The sequence below is a fragment of the Entelurus aequoreus genome, linkage group LG09 (genome assembly GCF_033978785.1).
Source record: "Entelurus aequoreus isolate RoL-2023_Sb linkage group LG09, RoL_Eaeq_v1.1, whole genome shotgun sequence".
NCBI lineage: Eukaryota > Metazoa > Chordata > Actinopteri > Syngnathiformes > Syngnathidae > Entelurus > Entelurus aequoreus.
In genome coordinates this window covers 74,771,918-74,792,857 of record NC_084739.1, presented here as the reverse complement: position 1 = coordinate 74,792,857, position 20,940 = coordinate 74,771,918, and the positions used below count along the sequence as shown (strand labels likewise).

Below are 20,940 nucleotides of genomic sequence, written 5' to 3'. Positions count from 1 at the left end.
GACGTGCACGCAGTCATTGTGTTGTTGTCGCGGCGGCCAGTACGAGAAGGCGCTGCTGCGAGGCTTCGTGGAGTCGTGCTCCAACCTGACGTGGTGCACCAACCCCCAAGGGTGCGACCAGATCCTCTGCAAGGAGAACATGGGCAGCATGGGAACCTGCTCCAAGTGCTGCTGGTCGTCCTGCTTCAGCTGCAACTTCCCAGAGGTCAGAGTTCACGCCGCACACGCCCATCGGGCGAGCGCCTCTTAGTGTTAATCTTGACTGCCGTTTTTGATCAAGTCTTTTGACTAGAGATGTCCGATAATATCGGACTGCCGATATTATCGGCCGATAAATGCTTTAAAAAAGTAAAATGTATGACTTTTTAAAACGCCGCTGCACGGAGCGCCAATAAACCTTAAAGGCACTGCCTTTGCGTGCCGGTCCAATCACATAATATCTACGGCTTTTCACACACACACAAGTGAATGCAAGGCATACTTGGTCAACAGCCATACAGGTCACACTGAGGGTAGACGTATAAACAACTTTAACACTGTTACAAATATGCGCCACACTGTGAACCCACACCAAACAATTATGACAAACACATTTTGGGAGAACAGCCGCACCGTAACACAACATAAACACAACAGAACAAATACCCAGAACCCCTTGCAGCACTAATTCTTCCGGGACGCTACAATATACACCCGCCGCTACCCCTACCCCCCCAACCCCACCCACCTCAACCTCCCAAATTCCAAGCAGCTGTTTTGAGGCATGTTAAAAAAAAATAATGCACTTTGTGACTTCAATAATAAAGATGGCAGTGCCATGTTGGCATTTTTTCCCATAACTTGAGTTGATTTATTTTGGAAAACCTAGTTACATTGTTAATGCATCCAGCGGGGCATCACAACAAAATTAGGCAAAATGTGTTAATTCCACGACTGTATATCGGTAATTAAGAGTTGGACAATATCCGAGTGTCGGATATCGGCAAAAAAGCCATTATCGGACATCTCAATTTTGACGAAAATTGATTCTAATTTGAGTCATCTAACTTGATTTAGTATTAATCGACTAAAATTACTAAAGTATTAAGTATAATAAAGTATCTTGGTTCTATATTTATTTATTTTTTGTTTTTATTCAGTCTTTGGTGGAGCTAAGGATAATATTTGATTATTGTTTTTAATACTGTTTTTAATATTGTTGTGCAGCACTTTGGAAACATTTTTGTTGTTTAAATGTGCTATATACACTACCGTTCAAAAGTTTGGGGTCACATTGAAATGTCCTTATTTTTGAAGGAAAAGCACTGTACTTTTCAATGAAGATAACTTTAAACTAGTCTTAACTTTAAAGAAATACACTCTATACATTGCTAATGTGGTAAATGACTATTCTAGCTGCAAATGTCTGGTTTTTGGTGCAATATCTACATAGGTGTATAGAGGCCCATTTCCAGCAACTATCACTCCAGTGTTCTAATGGTACAATGTGTTTGCTCATTGGCTCAGAAGGCTAATTGATGATTAGAAAACCCTTGTGCAATCATGTTCACACATCTGAAAACAGTTTAGCTCGTTACAGAAGCTACAAAACTGACCTTCCTTTGAGCAGATTGAGTTTCTGGAGCATCACATTTGTGGGGTCAATTAAACGCTCAAAATGGCCAGAAAAAGAGAACTTTCATCTGAAACTCGACAGTCTATTGTTGTTCTTAGAAATGAAGGCTATTCCACAAAATTGTTTGGGTGACCCCAAACTTTTGAACGGTAGTGTAAATAAAGTGGATTGGATATAACGCATCATTGTCTTAAAAGCACTTTTATTATTATCTGACAGAACTTTTAAGATCCAAATTGATAACTGTGCTCCCTTGTCCTGTGGTGTCCCTCAAGGCTCCATCCTAGGACCAATCCTGTTTTTAGTGTCCATCCTGCCCATGCAAGCCATTTTAAAAAAAATATATCATAATCATCTTTATGCAGATGATACGTAAATCTATGTCCCTCTAAAAAGAAAAGTGACAAGTTTAAAATCACTTTTTTAAATTGTCTTGAGGACATAAAAGCATGGTTGGCGGTAAACTTTTTAAACATAAATAAGAACTTATTATTTGACTCAAAAGTAAAACAAAATGCTCGCTCCAGTGAGCACCTTATTTTAAACCCACAGTCACAAATCTTGGTTTTAAGTTGGACAATGATTTAAAATTAGAAGAGCAGACTCACTCTGTTGTACACTCCAATGTTTTATCATCTAAGACTTTTAGCAAAAATGTAATCAGTATTATCTTTTAACGACTTTGAGCATGCTTTTATTTGATCACGTTTGGACTACTGCAACTCACCACGTTGGAACCAATCAGCTAGTCCAAAAATGCTGCTGCTTGCCTTTTAAGTGGCACTGAAAACACGAGCACATTTTAGCATCCCTTAACTGGCCCCCAGTTCGTTTTAGAATTCATTTGAACATTTTATTGTTTGTTTTTGAATCTCTTAAGGGATTAGCGCCACAAATAATAAATGTACACCCCCGCCTGGTCTCTGAGGTCAGTTGATCAATTTCTTCGTCCCAAAAACCCGTTTAAAACCCAGACGGGATCGTGCAATTTCTGCTGTGTCTCCAAAACTTTGGTAAGATATCCCTTTTGCTATTCTGATGGCTCCCTCTTTTAATGACTTTTAAATCACTTCTTAAAACATATTTGTACTCCTTGGCTTTTAAAACAGCATAGAAGTGTGATTTTAGTCTTATTTTCTTTTCTTATTTTGCGTTGTCCCTGACCACAACGTGGGCTTTTGCCTTGGAGTGGTTTTTGTTGTATTTTTTATTTTTTTCTCTGCTGAGTCTTTAAGCGACAACTGTGTGGTACTACTTCTTTCCGGTGTTTGCTTTTCATCCATCTTCCGCTTGTATTCATCTTGTATCTCCTTATGATTCTTGAAGAGGTGGGAGATCAAATCGCTCGTATTAAAGGAAGACGTCTTGGTTCCTCCTCGCATAACCAACTTTTTGCAGTCATTGCAAATTTTTATCCGTCAGACACACTTTAAAATAATCCCAAACCACAGACATGGTGTTGTTAGTCAATCATCCAGCGAGCGAGCTTGTTAGCCACGGCTACGGCACCGGCAACAACACACTCTTGTTGTTATGCTCCGCTCACGGCGGTTTGATGAGGTCATCATGCGTCGCCAGTAAACCTCTCATGCTGCAGTCGTGCTGCAACTCCTGTGTTGTGTGTGGGAGAGGGGAGGGGCTGCTGACTGGGAGACGCAACTGCTCTGTACTTCCCCCTACGTCCGTGTACCGCTCCGTACATCAGCGTTTTAAAAAGTCATTAATTTCACTTTTTGAAACCGATACCGATAATTTCCGATATTACATTTTAAAGCATTTATCGGCCGATATTATCGGACATCTCTAGTTATATCACTTTAATTTGTTTTCAAGTTAAAAAAAACTACTTATTTTTAATGTGTGGCGGCGTGCCACGTTCAATTACATTAGGGCAGGGGTGTCCAAACTTTTTCCACTGAGGGCCGCACACTGACAAATCAAGGCAAGCGGGGGCCATTTTGATATTTTTTATTTTAAAAACCAATGCAATATATGTATAACAAATATGCATTCAGGCCTGGGGACCCCAAAGGGTTTTGGTCAAAAAAATATTAAAAATGTGTCATTATTCAGTATTATTTTTATTATTATTCAAGTTTTAAATCCCTAGATAAACATTAGGTCTATCTGTCAATATAATGTTTTTAAAGATTTAAGTTGTATGCTCTTTTGGTCAAAGAAAACCCTGTTTTTTTATGGACATAACACAAAATATGCAATATTTTCACCCAATACTTTTTTTAAAGTGGAATATTTGAGATTATATAATAATTTGAGCCTTAAAAAGGTCAATAACTCATAACACTATTGATTTTAATTCATTATTATTTTTTGAGCAATGACACTTAAAAACAAATCACACTAAAACTATTGGGGATCCAAAAGGGTCCTACTCATTAAAGTGTTAAAAAAATAAATTATACATTTTTTTTACTGTTTACTTTTAACACAATAATCTCAAAATCAACTTCAGATCTATCCGTCAATTATAAGTTTTATTGTTGTTTATGTTTTTTGTTTGTTCGTTTTAGGCCTTCCTTTTAAAAAAAAAAAAAACAGCTCAGTTTTTTACATGGCAAACACAAAATATGCTACATTTTCCCCAAAAAATATCTCAAAGTGGAATATTTAACGTGACGTAATTGGAGCCTTTTGAAAAGGTCAATAATTCATAATGACATTGACTTTGATTCATTGTTATTTTTTAAAGAAAGAAACAGCCTGCATGGCAGCTTTGTGTTATTACAGTAAACATTGCAACAAATTCTTTGTTTGCTCTTTTATACCACTTTTTACGTTTTAAAAATGTTTCAATCGTATTTTTAAAATGTGCCGTGGGGCCGTTAAAAAATGACCTGCGGGCCGCAAATGGCCCCCGGGCCGCACTTTGGACACCCCTGCATTAAGGGGAAACCCATCGTTCTATTTTAGTCATGGGAAAAATAGGTCGATGGCGATAAATAAGACGAACGTTTTTAGTCCAGAAAATGAAAACTGTGTTCTTCCCGCAGGCGCACTACCCGGCCAGCTGCAGCCACATGTCCCAGTGGATGGACGACGGGGGGTTTTACGAGGGCATGAGCGTGGAGGCTCAGAGCAAACATCTGGCCAAGCTCATCTCCAAGCGCTGCCCCAGCTGCCAGGCTCAGATCGAGAAGAACGAGGGCTGCCTCCAGTGCGTGACGCCCGCCGCCGAGCGCCACTGGCCACCGCCATGTTAACATGTTGTGTGTCCTCAGTATGACCTGTGCCAAATGTAACCACGGCTTCTGCTGGCGCTGCCTGAAACCATGGAAACCGACGCACAAGGACTACTACAACTGCTCTGCCATGGTGCGTGTGCACGCCGTCACACGACCCCCTCCTCAGAGGCCCAGGTGATAAACAGGAAGTTGTTTTTCCTCCTCGTAGGTGAGTAAAGTGGCGCGTCAGGAGAAGAAGTTCCAGGATTTTAACGAGAGGTGCACCTTCCAGCACCAGGCCAAGGTACAAGCCCCGCCTCCTTTTTTCTTTTTTTTCAGCCAATTAAACACGAGCTGTGTCTGCCACGAGTTGTTGTCACGTTGCAGGACTTCGCCATCAGCCTGGAGAAGAAGGTGTCGTCCATTAATGAAGCTCTGCAGATGAAGTCCCTCACCTTCGTCATCGACGCCTGCAAGCTTCTGGCGCAGGCCCGGAAGGTAAGCCCGGCGCCGTCACGGTGGACCCGCCGTCCGAGTCGCCGCTGAACGTGTTCATCTGCTGTCGTACCGCAGGTGCTGGCCTACTCGTGCGTCTACAGTTTCTACAACCAGGACAGCGACAAGATGGACGTGATGGAGCAGCAGACCGAGGCTCTGGACCTGCACACCAACGCCCTGCAGATCCTGCTGGGTGAGTCTCCGCTGCCCGCGGACGCGTCAGCGCTAGCTTTAACGTGAGCGCCACCTGTTGGTCAGAGGGGACGCTGCTGCAGTGCACCGACCTGGCCTCCTGCGTCCGTCTACTGAAGGCGGAACACATCAACACTGGACTGGAACTGATCCGACGCATTCAGGAGCGCCTGCTGGCCATCCTGCAGCACTCCACCCAGGTGAGTTTGCGGGAGTACATGCCGGCTCACTTCCCTCCAAAAACAATGGAACCTCCATTTACCGACTTAATCGGTTCTTGGAAATGCTTCGTAAATAGAAAAGTTTGTATAGTGAAGTAAGTGAAGTGAATTATATTTATATAGCGCTTTTCTCTAGTGACTCAAAGCGCTTTTACGAAGTGAAACCCAATATCTAAGTTACATTTAAACCAGTGTGGGTGGCACTGGGAGCAGGTGGGTAAAGTGTCCTGCCCAAAGACACAACGGCAGTGACTAGGATGGTGGAAGCGGGGATCGAACCTGGAACCCTCAAGTTGCTGGCACAGCCACTGTACCAACCGAGCTATACCGCGGATGGTGGATGTAAATTTCTCCATACGAAACAATGTAAATATGAATAGTTGGTTCCAACTAGAGATGTCCGATAATATCGGACTGCCGATATTATCGGCCGATAAATGCTTTAAAATGTAATATCGGAAATTATTGGTATCGGTTTCAAAAAGTGAAATTTATGACTTTTTAAAACGTTGCTGTGTACACGGACGTAGGGAGAAGTCCAGCGCGCCAATAAACCTTAAAGGCACTGCCTTTGCGTGCCGGCCCAATCACGTAATATCTACGGCTTTTCACACACACAAGTGAATGCAACGCATTGTTGGTCAACAGCCATACAGGTCACACTGAGGGTGACCGTATAAACAACTTTAACACTGTTACAAATATGCGCCACACTGTGAACCCACACCAAAAAAGAATGACAAACACATTTCGGGAGAACATCCGCACCGTAACACAACAGAACAAATACCCAGAACCCCTTGCAGCACTAACTCTTCCGGGACGCTACAATATACACCCCCCGCTACCCCCTACCCCCACCTCAACCCCGCCCACCTCAACCTCCTCATGCTCTCTCAGGGAGAGCAGGTCCCAAATTCCAAGCTGCTGTTTTGAGGCATGTTTAAAAAAAAAAAAAAACGCTTTGTGACTTCAATAATAAATATGGCAGTGCCATGTTGGCACTTTTTTTCCATAACTTGAGTTGATTTATTTTGGAAAACCTTGTTACATTGTTTAATGCATCCAGCGGGGCATCACAACAAAATTACCGTATTTCCTTGAATTGCCGCCGGGAATATAGTATTCGCCTGCCTAGAATTACAGCCGGGTCAAACTCGTTTCGCAAAATAATTAGCGCATGCTTGGCACTTCCGCCGGGTCAAATATGAGTCATTAAATGACTTCCGCCTCCTGGTGGTAGAGGGCGCTAGTGATCCTTCTTGCGACTGCTGGTACTGCAGAAGACCGGGGCTGCAGAAGAAGACAACAAGCAGCAAGAGTGAGCAGCCATTGTTTGCTTGCACTTTTACCATGGAGGATTACATATCTAAAATAAAACAGTTTTCTAAACTGGACTTTCAATGGAAGCAGGAGGTAATACTTAAAGGAAGATCTCCATCGAGACAGAGAGACTTTTAAAACTGAAAAAAGATAAGGAAGACTTCTATAGGAGCTGCGCATGGACTCATTTATACCTAAAGGTAAGACCATAACGTTTTTTTTATTAAATGTGATTTTCATGATAAGGTAAGCACCGGAGTGAGAATAGGTTTTAAAATTATTAGCGCATGCTTGCCAATCCCGCATGCTTTTGGTAAACGCGGGAGTGAGAAGAGGTTTTAAATTAATTAGCGCCCCGGCGGCTATTCAAGGAAATACGGTAGGCATAATAATGTGTTAATTCCACGACTGTATATATCGGTATCGGTTGATATCGGAATCGGTAATTAAGAGTTGGACAATATCGGATATCGGGAAAAAATCCATTATCGGACATCTCTAATTAATATGTTACTAAAAAAAACAGTGAGAGAATAATGGTAGTAATATTAATAATGAAGTAAGAAAACAACACAGTAAAATAATAAATAGGTGGTCAGTAAAAAGCCTGATTAAAAAGGTGTGTCTTAAGACTTTTTTTTTTTTTAAATTCAACGCTCTTTGCAGTCTGGAGTCTCTCTGGCAGGCTGTTCCACAGGTGGGGGCCATAGTGGCTAAATGCTGGATCACCGTGTTGTGACCTGGTATTTGGTCAAGCTAAAAGTTTGGTGCCACGGGACCTCAGGATGGGCGAGGGTTGATATGGTAAAAGCAGGTCAGACCTTTAAGACATTTAAAAACTAATAATAGAACTTTAAAATCCACCCAGAAGGGACTTTAAAACTGGTGTAATGTGCTCCCGCCCTCTGGTCCTGGTTTTGTAATGATTATAGACTTCTGATATTCTTTTTTGGGAAGACCAGGGAGCATTACAATATTGTAAAGGACAGGAAATAAAAGCAGGCATTACCACCTCCGTGTTGGCCTGAGACTGAAGCGGGTGGACTCTGGCTATGTCCTTAGATCATAAAAAACGTTTGTAATATTTTTAATATGTGCGATTAAAGTCAGCTCGGAGTCAAAAATCACGCCCAGATTTTTTTATAGACTTTTGGTTTAAAATCTTGTAATTGTGGTGAAGTTCCTCCCCCTGGTCTAGAGGGCCTAGAACTAAAAACCTGTTCTGTCCCGTGTGAGCTGTAGGATATATTAGTTTCACCTCGGAAAACTATACAAATCTTTGTAGTTTTTTCAATTTCAGCCGTGTATTTTCGAGGGAGATGACAAAGATTCTTAGAAGTTTTCAAAATGTTAGCTTTTATTTTGTTAAATTCTACAAAATAATATTTATTTCTTATATTTATTTTCAAAAAACTGTTTCTATGCTACCTATGTGCCTTTTTAAAATCCCCCAGTCGGCTTCGTAAGGTCACGTGACCTCCTTAAACCAGTGGTTCTCCAACTGTGGACCCACTGGTGGTAGGCGGGCTCCATCTAGTGGCAGGCCAAAGAATCTGCAAATATGTACTGTATACGGAGTATTATTGTTGACCATGTTTGTGCATTGTATGTCATGTTAAGTGGCCCAAAATATGAAATATACTTGTGGAATTAAACATCTGCCTTGTTTTTAATGAATACTTAGGCTTACTACGCCACTGCATTTTAATGTTGGACATTATGGTGGTGCTTGGAATGCCAAGTGTTGAGAACCACTGCTCTAAAATGAACACAATTGATGCTAATCCACCTTTTTGTTGTCTTATTTTCCAAATAAGAACCGATACGGAACCAAACCGTTACAGTTCCAGTGTTTCCCCCAGAAAATGTGTTAGTTAAGGTGGTGTCTCTCCAGCGGGAAGGGGGTGGGTGGGTGTAAGGAACAGCGTAACTCGGCCTGTCGCCATCTCATCGCTGCCACCACAGCCTGGGGGGGGCAATAGACTACAGACTGCGGTGAAGTAGGCTGGCTTCGTCGCGTGAAGAAGCCTAAAATTTTTGGTTGTGTTTTCCGCTCCATATGCTGAATGCCGATATACTATATATATATCTCGGTATTTTTTCCGTAATGTGAAAACAATACACAAAACAGTCCTAGTTACCTGAGATACTAAGTATGTCATTATTATGACTTAGTAAGTCAATATTTTGACTTTCTGATTTACTAAGTCAAAATAATGACTTACTAAGTCAAAATAATGACTTAATAAGTCAAATTAATGACTTACTATAAGTAACAGGCATGTGTTTTTTCCGTCTAAAGTCGGAATTCCGTCTTTTTTAATCTCGGGGAGGAAAAAAAAAAAGATCTCCCGTTTTTCCGTTTTTTTTCCCGACCCTAAATCAAGATTCGAGACGTAGTTTATATTACGCCGTAGTTGATTGGTCGATATGTTCCTTGTGACCAATCAGGACATCTGTTATGAATGATGACGTTAATAACGTCATCATTCATAATGGTTATTACCGCCATTTTCCATATGTAAACGATGTCGGTTCTCGAGAGAAAGGACGCTTTACGAGTAAAAGAAATTGATAAAGATGTCAAAAATAAGTTTCGATGGGACTGGATGGAAAGGGAAATCACTGGTACTGTTGGGAAGAAGGAAGTTACGACTTTGTTCGGTGATTTTATTCGGAAAATCGATCGTCCCGGAAAGGTTTTGTGCACGTGGTGTCATGATAATTGCAACCCTTTGAGACACTTGTGATTTAGGGCTATATAAATAAACATTGATTGATAATATTGACTATGGATCACGAGGTTTCAAGGCTTTGGAAGTACATGCGAAACGCCAAAAACATATGAAACAACTTGAATAGAGATGTCCGATAATATCGGCCTGCCGATATTATCGGCCGATATATGCGTTAAAATGTAATATCGGAAATTATCGGTATCGGTTTTTTTATTATCGGTATCGGTTTTTTTTTTTTTGTTTTTTGTTTTTTTATTAAATCAACATAAAAAACACAAGATACACTTACAATTAGTGCACCAACCCAAAAAACCTCCCTCCCCCATTTACACTCATTCACACAAAAGGGTTGTTTCTTTCTGTTATTAATATTCTGGTTCCTACATTATATATCAATATATATCAATACAGTCTGTAAGGGATACAGTCCGTAAGCACACATGATTGTGCGTGCTGCTGGTCCACTAATAGTACTAACCTTTAACAGTTAATTTTACTAATTTTCATTCATTACTAGTTTCTATGTAACTGTTTTTATATTGTTGTACTTTCTTTTTTATTCAAGAAAATGTTTTTAATTTATTTATCTTATTTTACAAATTTTTAAAAAAGTACCTTATCTTCACCATACCTGGTTGTCCAAATTAGGCATAATAATGTGTTAATTCCACGACTGCATATATCGGTTGATATCGGTATCGGTTGATATCGGTAATTAAAGAGTTGGACAATATCGGATATCGGCAAAAAGCCATTATCGGACATCCCTAAACTTGAAGCAAGGAAAACGAACTTTGCACTAGCTGGTACTTTTGGATGTCAACCGAAAGTGACATGGAGAGGTAAGATCCACCCACAACCCACTTCAGTTGCAGACAGGGTTGTTAATAATGAGGTAAGCTAAAAAATATTTGCTTGCGAAATACTCATGTTTGTTTTAAATATTAACCAATTATTGCTTTGCGAAATATAAATGGGTTTTTCTAAAAATAAAAAGCCACGTGAAAATATATTATGAAATTACAGAAATACAAAGAGTCGCATTATTGACTCCAGTTAACAATTTATTTGAAATAAATTTGCATATAATACTATTTTGTAATATTAAGTTCTTATGTAGTCTCTTAAAACTATTGTCAGTGGTGTAACAATCTTGAAGGTAAATATTTTCACACTTGTTTCATGCAATATGTCAGTGTCCTCACATTATTATTATTTCCTATTTTCAAATATGAGTAAACAATACTAAACATGTTTAATTATTTTCATACATTTATATCCTATTTTGGCGAAAAGAATGAAATGTTTACATTTGGTATTTTGTTATATTTATCCAAAAATCCAAAAAAGAAGCTACAAAAGCAGAGACCAAAAGGAAAATGCAGGCTGCTCAGAAAATTGCAAGGAAGGCTCATGTTAGGGCTCTTTTTTTTTGGTAATTTTGTATACTGCTGCTGGAATTTAAATTTTCCTGAGGGAACTCTCCTGAAGGAATCAATAAAGTACTATCTATCTATCTATCTATCTATCTATCTATCTATCTATCTATCTATCTATCTATCTATCTATCTATCTATCTATCTATCTATCTATCTATCTATCTATCTATCTATCTATCTATCTATCTATGAGAAAGCTAATGTGTGAAGTGAACTGAAGTAACGTGGTAATACTGTAAATAAGCTGTAGATAATATCACTGATCAATGTGACACCTGTGGATGAGAAATGAACACAAGATGTAAATATTAGTGACTAAATACTGTTGGGACTGAACCATATACAGTGATTCATTATTATAATTGGGTTATGTATGTTCTATTAATGATGTTTTCATGTCTTTAAACACTAAAATATTTTCTTCAAATGGTGCTGTCTTTGTTAATTTTAGCATGTTAAATTGGTGAAAAACCAGGAGCTTCGGGGGGACCTGGCTGGGGGCCTTCGTCCCCCAGACCCCCGGAAATTTTTTCAGTCTTTTTCATTGTGGTCCAATCACATGCCTGAAGTAAGCGTTTGCAATAAGCGTCTGAAAAAGAAAGTTAAAAGTGGGGCCACATGCTGACATGTGCTCAACTCATCATGCTTAATTTATTACAGCATTTGGGAAGCCTGTAGTCGATTTGTATTATGTAAACGTTATGTTTTTATCAACATGTGATAGCAGGGACCCTGCCATTCAAAACTAGGCTGCTACATTACTAATGATTAATGTAACTATAGCTGAAAAAATAGTACAATAGCAATAGGAGAGACTATTACATTATTATATCAACTATCAGAGACAGAAACTCTTCATTTAACATAATGTCCTGTTTTGCTGCTTCAACACAGCTCAATCAACACAGAAAAAGGTCAAGTGAAATAACTTAGTTGTTAACTGTAGGTCAATAATGCTCGTCTTTCTCTCGGACAGACACACACTGCACAGTGAGCTATCGTTAGGCTAAAATCTAATTAGCCTTCACCTCAAGGACTGCGAGCGAGCTGAGCTGCCGCTTATGTTTCTAGAACGTCAACGGGCTCATAGTGATGATACTAGTAGTTGACTGGGAGGTGTTTATTATCATTTGGGGAATTTGCTCACCTGCTAAACACCTTTCTGCTCACCCCACTGTCTCTCCTCTCTGCCTGTGCCGTGAGCACTGACTCCATGTGCTCTGAATACGCACTGCTGATTGGCTGTTACCGCTCTGCGTGTAACCAATCAAATGGTTCTGTGGGTGGGACAATGCTGGGTGCTGCAGTTTAGGCGGTGGCTCTTTGTTGTTAAGGCGGCCGCCTTAACAACAAAGCGCTGAGTTCCCATCCCTGTCTCCAGCAGGATCCAGATCAAGTGGATTAGTTTTTGTCCTCTTTCCTCAGCCTTTGGTCTTCCGAAAATGAGTTGTATCTTGCCTTGGTGACGGTTTCTCGTCTCGCCTTCAGGACTTCAGGGTGGGTTACCCGTCCAAAAGCGACCAGGAAGCGGACCCGAAGCAAACCTCCAACCTGTCCAACCAAAGCGACGCCAACAAAGCGTGAGTAAAACCCCGCGGCGGCATCCGGACCTTTACAAAAAAAAAAAGTCCCGCTCTTTGTCCTCAGGTCCAAGTCGGACCGAACGTCCACCTCAGGGGACTCGGACAACAACAACTGCGCCGGCGAAGCGGAGGACGAGGACGACGAGTACGACGAGGACTACGTGCCGGAGTGGCACGAGGACTACGACGAGGAAGAGATAGACGAGGACGACTTTTTCTCCGACGACGAGGAGTCCGAGAACCTGGAGAGGGACTTCAGCCCCTTCGACTGAAGCATGCGGAGCACAAAACTTTCCAGCGAGGGAGACTTGGGCCCCGCCCCCTCGCCCGACCACCTGACACGGCCGTCCCACGCATGAAACGACACAGCTTCGCTTGCTTCACGCCACAGACTCCAACGTGCGGCAGAGCGGGGTGTTGGACCATCTCTGACCCCGCAAGGTTTTGTCAGACATTGTCGCTTAGTTCTTCCGTAGCAACCTGGGAGGAGGTCATGGCGTTTTGGAACAAGTCGCCGAGCGGCCGACGCTGGTCCGGAGAGTCTTTCCTACTTCTGGATTTTTGGTGACAAGAAAGAATGTCCGATTTTACGTTCGTTAAGCTGCTTTAGTTTGGCTCAGTTTGGTTTCTACGTCGGAATGAAAAGAGGTGGGAAGAGTGAAGTTGCCGTTTCAGCCCTCGATGCTAACAACACAGCTCATATTTACGTGTTCATGTTCCAAAAAATCTGCTTTTTTTCGTTGGAGTCGCCGACTTCCACCAGCAAAATCAATAAAAAGCTTTCATTTTACACGCAAACTTTGTTCTCTAGCCGTTTGTTCATTTGTTGGTCATTTGGTGAAGTTTGTCTTTCTAGTCCCTTTAATAGGTGTTTATTTCAGGGCTCTCCAGCAGATGTTGGCCTAAAAACTTTTTCCAGTACGCCACACACTGAAAAATGAAAATCTGTGATTTTGAGATTTTTATTATCAAAACCAATACAATATGTGGATTTTTTTTTAACCTTTAGGACTACACTCAACGTTTGGTCCCGGGAACCCAAAAATGTCTGTCATAAAAAATGTTTAAATAACTCCTATTTTTTTTTTACTTGTTTTCCGCAGTAAATCTGTAGGTCAACTTCAGGTACATCTATTGATAAAAAGTTGTTGTTTTTTATGTTCTATGCCGTGTTTGTCAAAGAAAACCTCTTTAATGCAAAATATGCGTTATTTAAAATAAAAACATTTAAGTGAAATATTTGATGTGAAATAATTGGAGCTTTCAATATGTCTAATTCATAACTAAATGGATTGAAATTTTTTTTTGGAGCAACAGTTAAAAAATAAAAAAAATTCTGATCTATCCGGCTATTTTAAATGTGTATTGTTTTTTATGGTAAAATTCGCGTAATAAAAAAAAAATTCTAAATGGAATATTTGATTTGAAATTATTGGATTAATAACTCAATAATTCATTAAAAAAATTATTTTATTTTCATTTTTGAGCATTGACAGTTAAAAAAAAATAAAAATCACATTAAAAATATTGGGGGTCCAAAAGGGCTCCACTCATAAAAGATTTAAAAATAAGTAATACTTTTATTTTTACTTTCAACACTTAAGTCTCCATATCAACTTCAAACCTATCTGTAAGTATGTTTCATTTATTTTGTGTTCATTGTTTGTTTCTTTGGTTTTTATGGCAAAAACTGAAAATATGCGTTACTTAAAAACAAACATAAGTGGAATATGTGATGTGAAATAATTGGAGCCTTCAATATGTCAACAATTCATAACAAAATGGATTTAAATTAATTATTTTTGAGCAACAACTGTTTAAAAAAAAATTTGAACCTATCCGTTCATTTCAAATGTATATTTTTATGGGGGGTTTTGTGTTCATTGTTTGCCCTTGTTTTTTATGGCAAGAACGCAAAATTCGCGTAATTAAAAAAAAAAATATCAAAGTGGAATGTTTGATGTGAAATATTTGGATCAATAGGTCAATAATTGATATTTAAAAAATTTTTTATTTCATTATAATTTTTGACCAAAGACAGTTAAAAAAGAAAAATCACATTAAAATGATTGGGGATCTAAAATGAATTTTTTTTTTACTTTCAACCCTCAAGTCTCTATATAAGCTTCAAATCTATCTGTAATTAAAAAAAGTCATGTTTTTTGTGTTAATTTTTTGTTTCTTTGTTTTTTATGGCAAAAACACAAAATTTGCGTTATGTCCCGAATACAATTTCAAAGTTGAATATTTGATGTGAAGTAATTGGAGCCTTCAATATGTCAATAATTCCTAACAAAATGAATTTTAATTCATTATTTTTGAGCAGCAACAGTTAAAAAGAAACAAATCTAATCTATCCGTCCATTTTAATTGTATAATTTTATGGGGGTTTTTGTGTTCATTTTTTGCCCTTTTTTAGTTGAAGAAAACGTTTTTTATGGCAAAAATGAGCGTAATTAAAAAATAATCTAAGTGGAATATTTGATGTGAAATAATTGGATCAATAGGTCAATAATTTATATTTAAAAAAAAGATTTTATTTCATTATAATTTTTTACCAAAGACAGTTAAAAAATAAAAATCACATTAAAATTATTGGGAATCTAAAATGACTTTTTTTTTTTTAACTTTCAACCCTCAAGTCTCAAAATTATCTTCAAACCTATCTGTATTTTTTTTTTCATGGTTTTTTTTGTGTTAATTTTTGTTTCTTTGATTTTTATGGCAAAAACACAAAATGTGCGTTATGTCCCGATTACAATTTCAAAGTGGAATATTTGATGTGAAGTAATTGGAGCCTTCAATATGTCAATAATTCCTAACAAAATGGATTTTAATTCATCATTTTTGAGCAGCAACAGTTAATAAAAAATCTAAAAAATCTCATCTATCCGTCAATTCGAATTTTATATTTTTATGGGGGGTTTTGTGTTAATTTTTTGCCCTTTTTTGGTCAATAAAGCCTTGTTTTTTTTTGACAAAAATGTGAAATTCGCGTAATTAAAAAAAGAAGTTAGTGGAACATTTGATGTGATGGATCACATCAAATATTCCACTGACTTCTTTTTTTTTTTGATGTGAAATAATTGGATCACTCCTCTCTGAGCTGCCACCTTATCGTGGTAGAGGAGTTTGCGTGTCCCTATGATCCTAGGAGCTATGTTGTCCGGGGGCTTCCATGCCCCCTGGTAGGGTCTCCCAAGACAAACAGGTCCTAGGTGAGGGATCAGACAAAGAGCAGCTCGAAGACTTCTATAGGAATGCAAGAACAAAGACTCCGATTTCCCTCGCCCGGACGCGGGTCACCGGGGCCCCCCTCTGGAGCCAGGCCCGGAGTTAGGGCACGATTGCGAGCGCCTGGTGGCCGGGCCTGTCCCCATGGGGCAGCCCAAAGAGGGAACGTGGGTCACCCCTCCAATGGGCTCAACACTCATGGGAGGGGACGTAGAGGTCGGGTGTGTTGTGAGCTGGGCGGCAGCCGAAGGCAGGGCACTTGGTGGTCCAATCCTCGGCTATATAAGCTAGCTCTTGGGACGTGGAATGTCACCTCGCTGGAGAGGAAGGAGCCTGAGAAGTTCCGGCGGGATATAGTCGGACTCACTTCGACGCACAGCAAGGGCTCTGGAACCAGTTCTCTCGAGAGGGGCTGGACTCTCTTCCACACTGGCGTTGCACGCAGTGAGAGGCGACGGTAGAGTCCTATCGGGTTCTTTTGGCTCATAGGACTCCGGAGGCAGCGGACAGGTACCGACAGGCCAAGCGGTGTGCAGCTTCAGCGGTCGCGGAGGCAAAAACTCGGACATGGGAGGAGTTCGGGGAAGCCATGGAAAACGACTTCCGGACGGCTTCGAAGCGATTCCGCCGCCTCAGGAAGGGGGAGCAGTGCACTATCAACATCGTGTATGGTGGGGATGGTGTTCTGCTGACCTCGACTGCGGATGTTGTGGATCGGTGGAGGGAATACTTCGAAGACCTCCTCAATCCCACCAACACGTCTTCCTATGGGGAAGCAGTGCCTGGGGAATCTGTGGTGGGCTCTCCTATTTCTGGGGCTGAGGTTGCTGAGGTAGTTAAAAAGCTCCTCGGTGGCAAGGCTCCGGGGGTGGATGAGATCCGCCCGGAGTTCCTTAAGGCTCTGGATGCTGTGGGGCTGTCTTGGTTGACAAGATTCTGCAGCATCGCATGGACATCGGGGGCGGTACCTCTGGATTGGCAGACCGGGGTGGTGGTTCCTCTCTTTAAGAAGGGGAACCAGAGGATGGGTTCCAACTATCGTGGGATCACACTCCTCAGTCTATTCAGGTGTTCTGGAGAGGAGGCTACCCCGTATAGTCGAACCTCGGATTCAGGAGGAACAGTGTGGTTTTCGTCCTGGTCGTGGAACTGTGGACCAGCTCTATACTCTCGGCAGGGTCCTTGAGGGTGCATGGGAGTTTGCCCGAACCAGTCTACGTGTGCTTTGTGGACTTGGAGAAGGCATTCGACCGTGTCCCTCTGGAAGTCCTGTGGGGAGTGCTCAGAGAGTATGGGGTATCGGACTGTCTGATTGTGGCGGTCCGCTGCCTGTACGATCAGTGTTAGAGCTTGGTCCGCATTGCCGGCAGTAAGTTGGACACGTTTCCAGTGAGGGTTGGACTCCGCCAAGGCTGCCCTTTGTCACCGATTCTGTTCATAACTTTTATGGACAGAATTTCTAGGCGCAGTCAAGGCGTTGAGGGGATCCGGTTTGGTGGCTGCAGGATTAGGTCTCTGCTTTTTGCAGATGATGTGGTCCTGATGGCTTCATCTGGCCAGGATCTTCAGCTCTCACTGGAACGGTTTGCAGCCGAGTGTGAAGCGACTGGGATGAGAATCAGCACCTCCAAGTCAGAGTCCATGGTTCTCGCCCGGAAAAGGGTAGAGTGCCATCTCCGGGTTGGGGAGGAGACCCTGCCCCAAGTGGAGGAGTTCAAGTACCTCTGAGTCTTGTTCACGAGTGAGGGAAGAGTGGATCGTGAGATCGTCAGTCGGATCGGTGCAGCGTCTTCAGTAATGCGGACGCTGTATCGATCCGTTGTGGTGAAGAAGGAGCTGAGCCGTAAGGCAAAGCTCTCAATTTACCAGTCGATCTACGTTCCCATCCTCACCTATGGTCATGAGCTTTGGGTTATGACCGAAAGGACAAGATCATGGGTACAAGCGGCCGAAATTAGTTTCCTCTGCCGGGTGGCGGGGCATACTTGCCAACCCTCCCAAATTTTCCGGGAGACTCGTGAATTTCAGTGCCTCTCCTGAAAATCTCCCGGGACAACCATTCTACCGAAAATCTCCCAATTTCCAGCCGGACAACTATATTGGGGGCGTGCCTTAAAGGCACTGCCTTTAGCGTCGTCTCTCACCTGAAAAGGAGACTATTATATATGTCTCCGTTATCCATAGGTTTATCTATAACTCATAATACGGTGGCTGAATGGATATAGTCACTCATGAACGGTCAGAGAAGCACAAGGCTGGTCACAGCCCAGTATTATGGGCCACCTTGCAAGCAACATCCCGTTCTCATTTGCGGATGTTTTCAACAAATCCGTGAAGGATATGTTCCCGGTTTCAGAGATCGCTCGCCAGTACTCAAATGGCAGAAAAAAAGCTACTCAAATAGTGAAAGGTAAGTGTTATATTTTTTTAAGTAAGCAGCAAGTACAGTACAGTTAGTAGAACAACTGTGTTTTCATTACTGTTTACTGTACTATATATACTGTATATATTAGAGATGTCCGATAATATCGGCCTGCCGATATTATCGGCCGATATATGCGTTAAAATGTAATATCGCAAATTATCGGTATTGTTTTTTTTATTATCTGTATCGTTTTTTTAAATTGTATTTATTTTTTATTTATTAAATCAACATAAAAAACACAAGAGACACTTACAATTAGTGCACCAACCCAAAAAACCTCCCTCCCCCATTTACACTCATTCACACAAAAGGGTTGTTTCTTTCTGTTATTAATATTCTGGTTCCTACATTATATATCAATATATATCAATACAGTCTGCAAGGGATACAGTCCGTAAGCACACATAATTGTGCGTGCTGCTGGTCCACTAATAGTACTAACCTTTAAAAGTTAATTTGACTAATTTTCATTCATTACTAGTTTCTATGTAACTGTTTTTATATTGTTGTACTTTCTTTTTTATTCAAGAAATGTTTTTTAATTTATTTATCTCATTTTACTAATTTAAAAAAAAAGTACCTTATCTTCACCATACCTGGTTGTCCAAATTAGGCATAATAATGTGTTAATTCCACGACTGCATATATTGGTTGATATCGGTATCGGTTTATATCGGTATCGGTAATTAAAGAGTTGGACAATATCGGATATCGGCAAAAAGCCATTATCGGACATCCCTAATATATATATATTGTTGCGTTGACCAGCATTACTCCAATGGGGAATTCAAATTGCTAGTCTCTCCCAGATTCTTTTTATGGCAATAAGCTGATGTTTAAATTCAATCAACAGGCAGTAGTTGGTATTTTGTGGTTTATTCTCCAAGCTTAGAGGACAAACGTGAGACCAATCTAGCACACCAGCGTTCCCTCGCCCGGTCTAGCTCGGTCTCCCCTCCACCTCCTGTCCCCCCAAGCTCAGCACTGCACTGTGCTCCTTATCTTAGGAATGTTATGGCAGTCTCAACAGCGCTCTGTCTCTCTACTCAAGGGCACTCGAATGCAAGCACTTTGTTACCACACGAGACATTAGCTGATGAAAATATGACTATAGGAGTTTAGAAAGAAGTACCACTTAAATATGGATATGATTCTGATCTGCTTACATCAATCCCCCTTTAAGATCTTCTAATAAGATCTTTATTACTTGTACAAAACTTATAAAGCACGCCCCACATTAAAGTCTTAAAGTTACCACTTTGCTAGACCCCCTTTAGTGACACTTAGCACAAGGGGCTGTGCGGTTCCTGGTGTTACCTGACGGCTCAACCACCAAGCTGCGACACCACTATCAAGGCTCCTCCAGGAGCTCATACCACAGCCTGAAACAACAGGAATGGCTGACATCCAACTGCTCTAACAGTGAAAACCCTGGCTGGCTGAGATGCTTCCGTGTGTTCTGCCACCCGACTCGCCATATGTTATGATTATTTATATATGTTGGAACTCAAGGTGTGGCTGCTCATGTTGACCTATCTTTGCAACAGCTAGCATGGTATAAGATGGACACAATTGATGTCCCACATTGTTCCCTTGCTCTCTGTCTCGCCTACAAAACCAAAGAACTTAGGTCCAATGATAAGACACGGCGTAGCTGCCACAAATTACACCGACACCCAAATTACACATTTTCAATTGTTTAGGTTTAGCCCAGGGTTATGTTAAACACATAACTATGGGCTGCACTTTAGACACCTGTAGGCTACGAGGAGCTAGCAGCTACACAACAGCTGAGCTAAAACGACACATTACACATATAATGCAAATATGCATATATATATATATATATATATATATATATATATATATATATATATATATATATATATATATATATATATATATATATATATATATATATATATATATAAGAAATACTTTAATTTCAGTGAATTCTAGCTATAAATATACTCCTACCCCTTAACCCCACCCCCCGGCCCCGCACACCCGCCTCCTCCATCCCCCCAATCTCCCGAATTCGGAGGTCTCAAGGTTGGCAAGTATGAGATAGGGTGAGAAGCTCTGCCATCCGGGGGGAGCTCAAAGTAAAGCCGCTGCTCCTCCACATCGAGAGGAGCCAGATGAGGTGGTTCGGGCATCTGGTCTGGAGGTGTTTAGGGCACGTCCGACCGGTAGGAGGCCACAAGGAAGACCCAGGACATGTTGGGAAGACTATGTCTCCTGGCTGGCCTGGGAACGCCTCGGGGTCCCCCGGGAAGAGCTGGATGAAGTGGATGGGGAGAGGAAAGTCTGGGCTTCCCTGCTTAAGCTGCTGCCCCCGCGACCCGACCTCGGATAAGCGGAAGAAGATGGATGGATGGATAATTGGATCAATAGGTCAATAATGAATTAACAAATTATTTTATTTCATAATTTTTGAGCAAAGACAGTTACAAAAATAAAAATCACATTAAAATTCCTGGGGTTCTA

General features: G+C 41.0%; 1 protein-coding gene across 3 annotated transcripts in view; it reads left to right on the top strand.

The window, feature by feature from the left end:
- Nucleotides 1-13,589, top strand: part of LOC133657720 (cullin-9) — a 55,721-nt gene extending 42,132 nt beyond the window's left edge. For all 3 annotated transcript variants that reach the window (XM_062059364.1, XM_062059362.1, XM_062059363.1), the window contains 9 exons: nt 41-205; nt 4,627-4,790; nt 4,855-4,948; nt 5,027-5,101; nt 5,185-5,295; nt 5,371-5,488; nt 5,554-5,687; nt 12,697-12,788; nt 12,856-13,589. In XM_062059364.1, the coding sequence (XP_061915348.1) occupies nt 41-205; nt 4,627-4,790; nt 4,855-4,948; nt 5,027-5,101; nt 5,185-5,295; nt 5,371-5,488; nt 5,554-5,687; nt 12,697-12,788; nt 12,856-13,063 (1,161 nt within the window). In that variant the 3' untranslated portion in view covers nt 13,064-13,589. The remainder of the gene's footprint in view (nt 1-40; nt 206-4,626; nt 4,791-4,854; nt 4,949-5,026; nt 5,102-5,184; nt 5,296-5,370; nt 5,489-5,553; nt 5,688-12,696; nt 12,789-12,855) is intronic.
- Nucleotides 13,590-20,940: the final 7,351 nt, after the last annotated feature.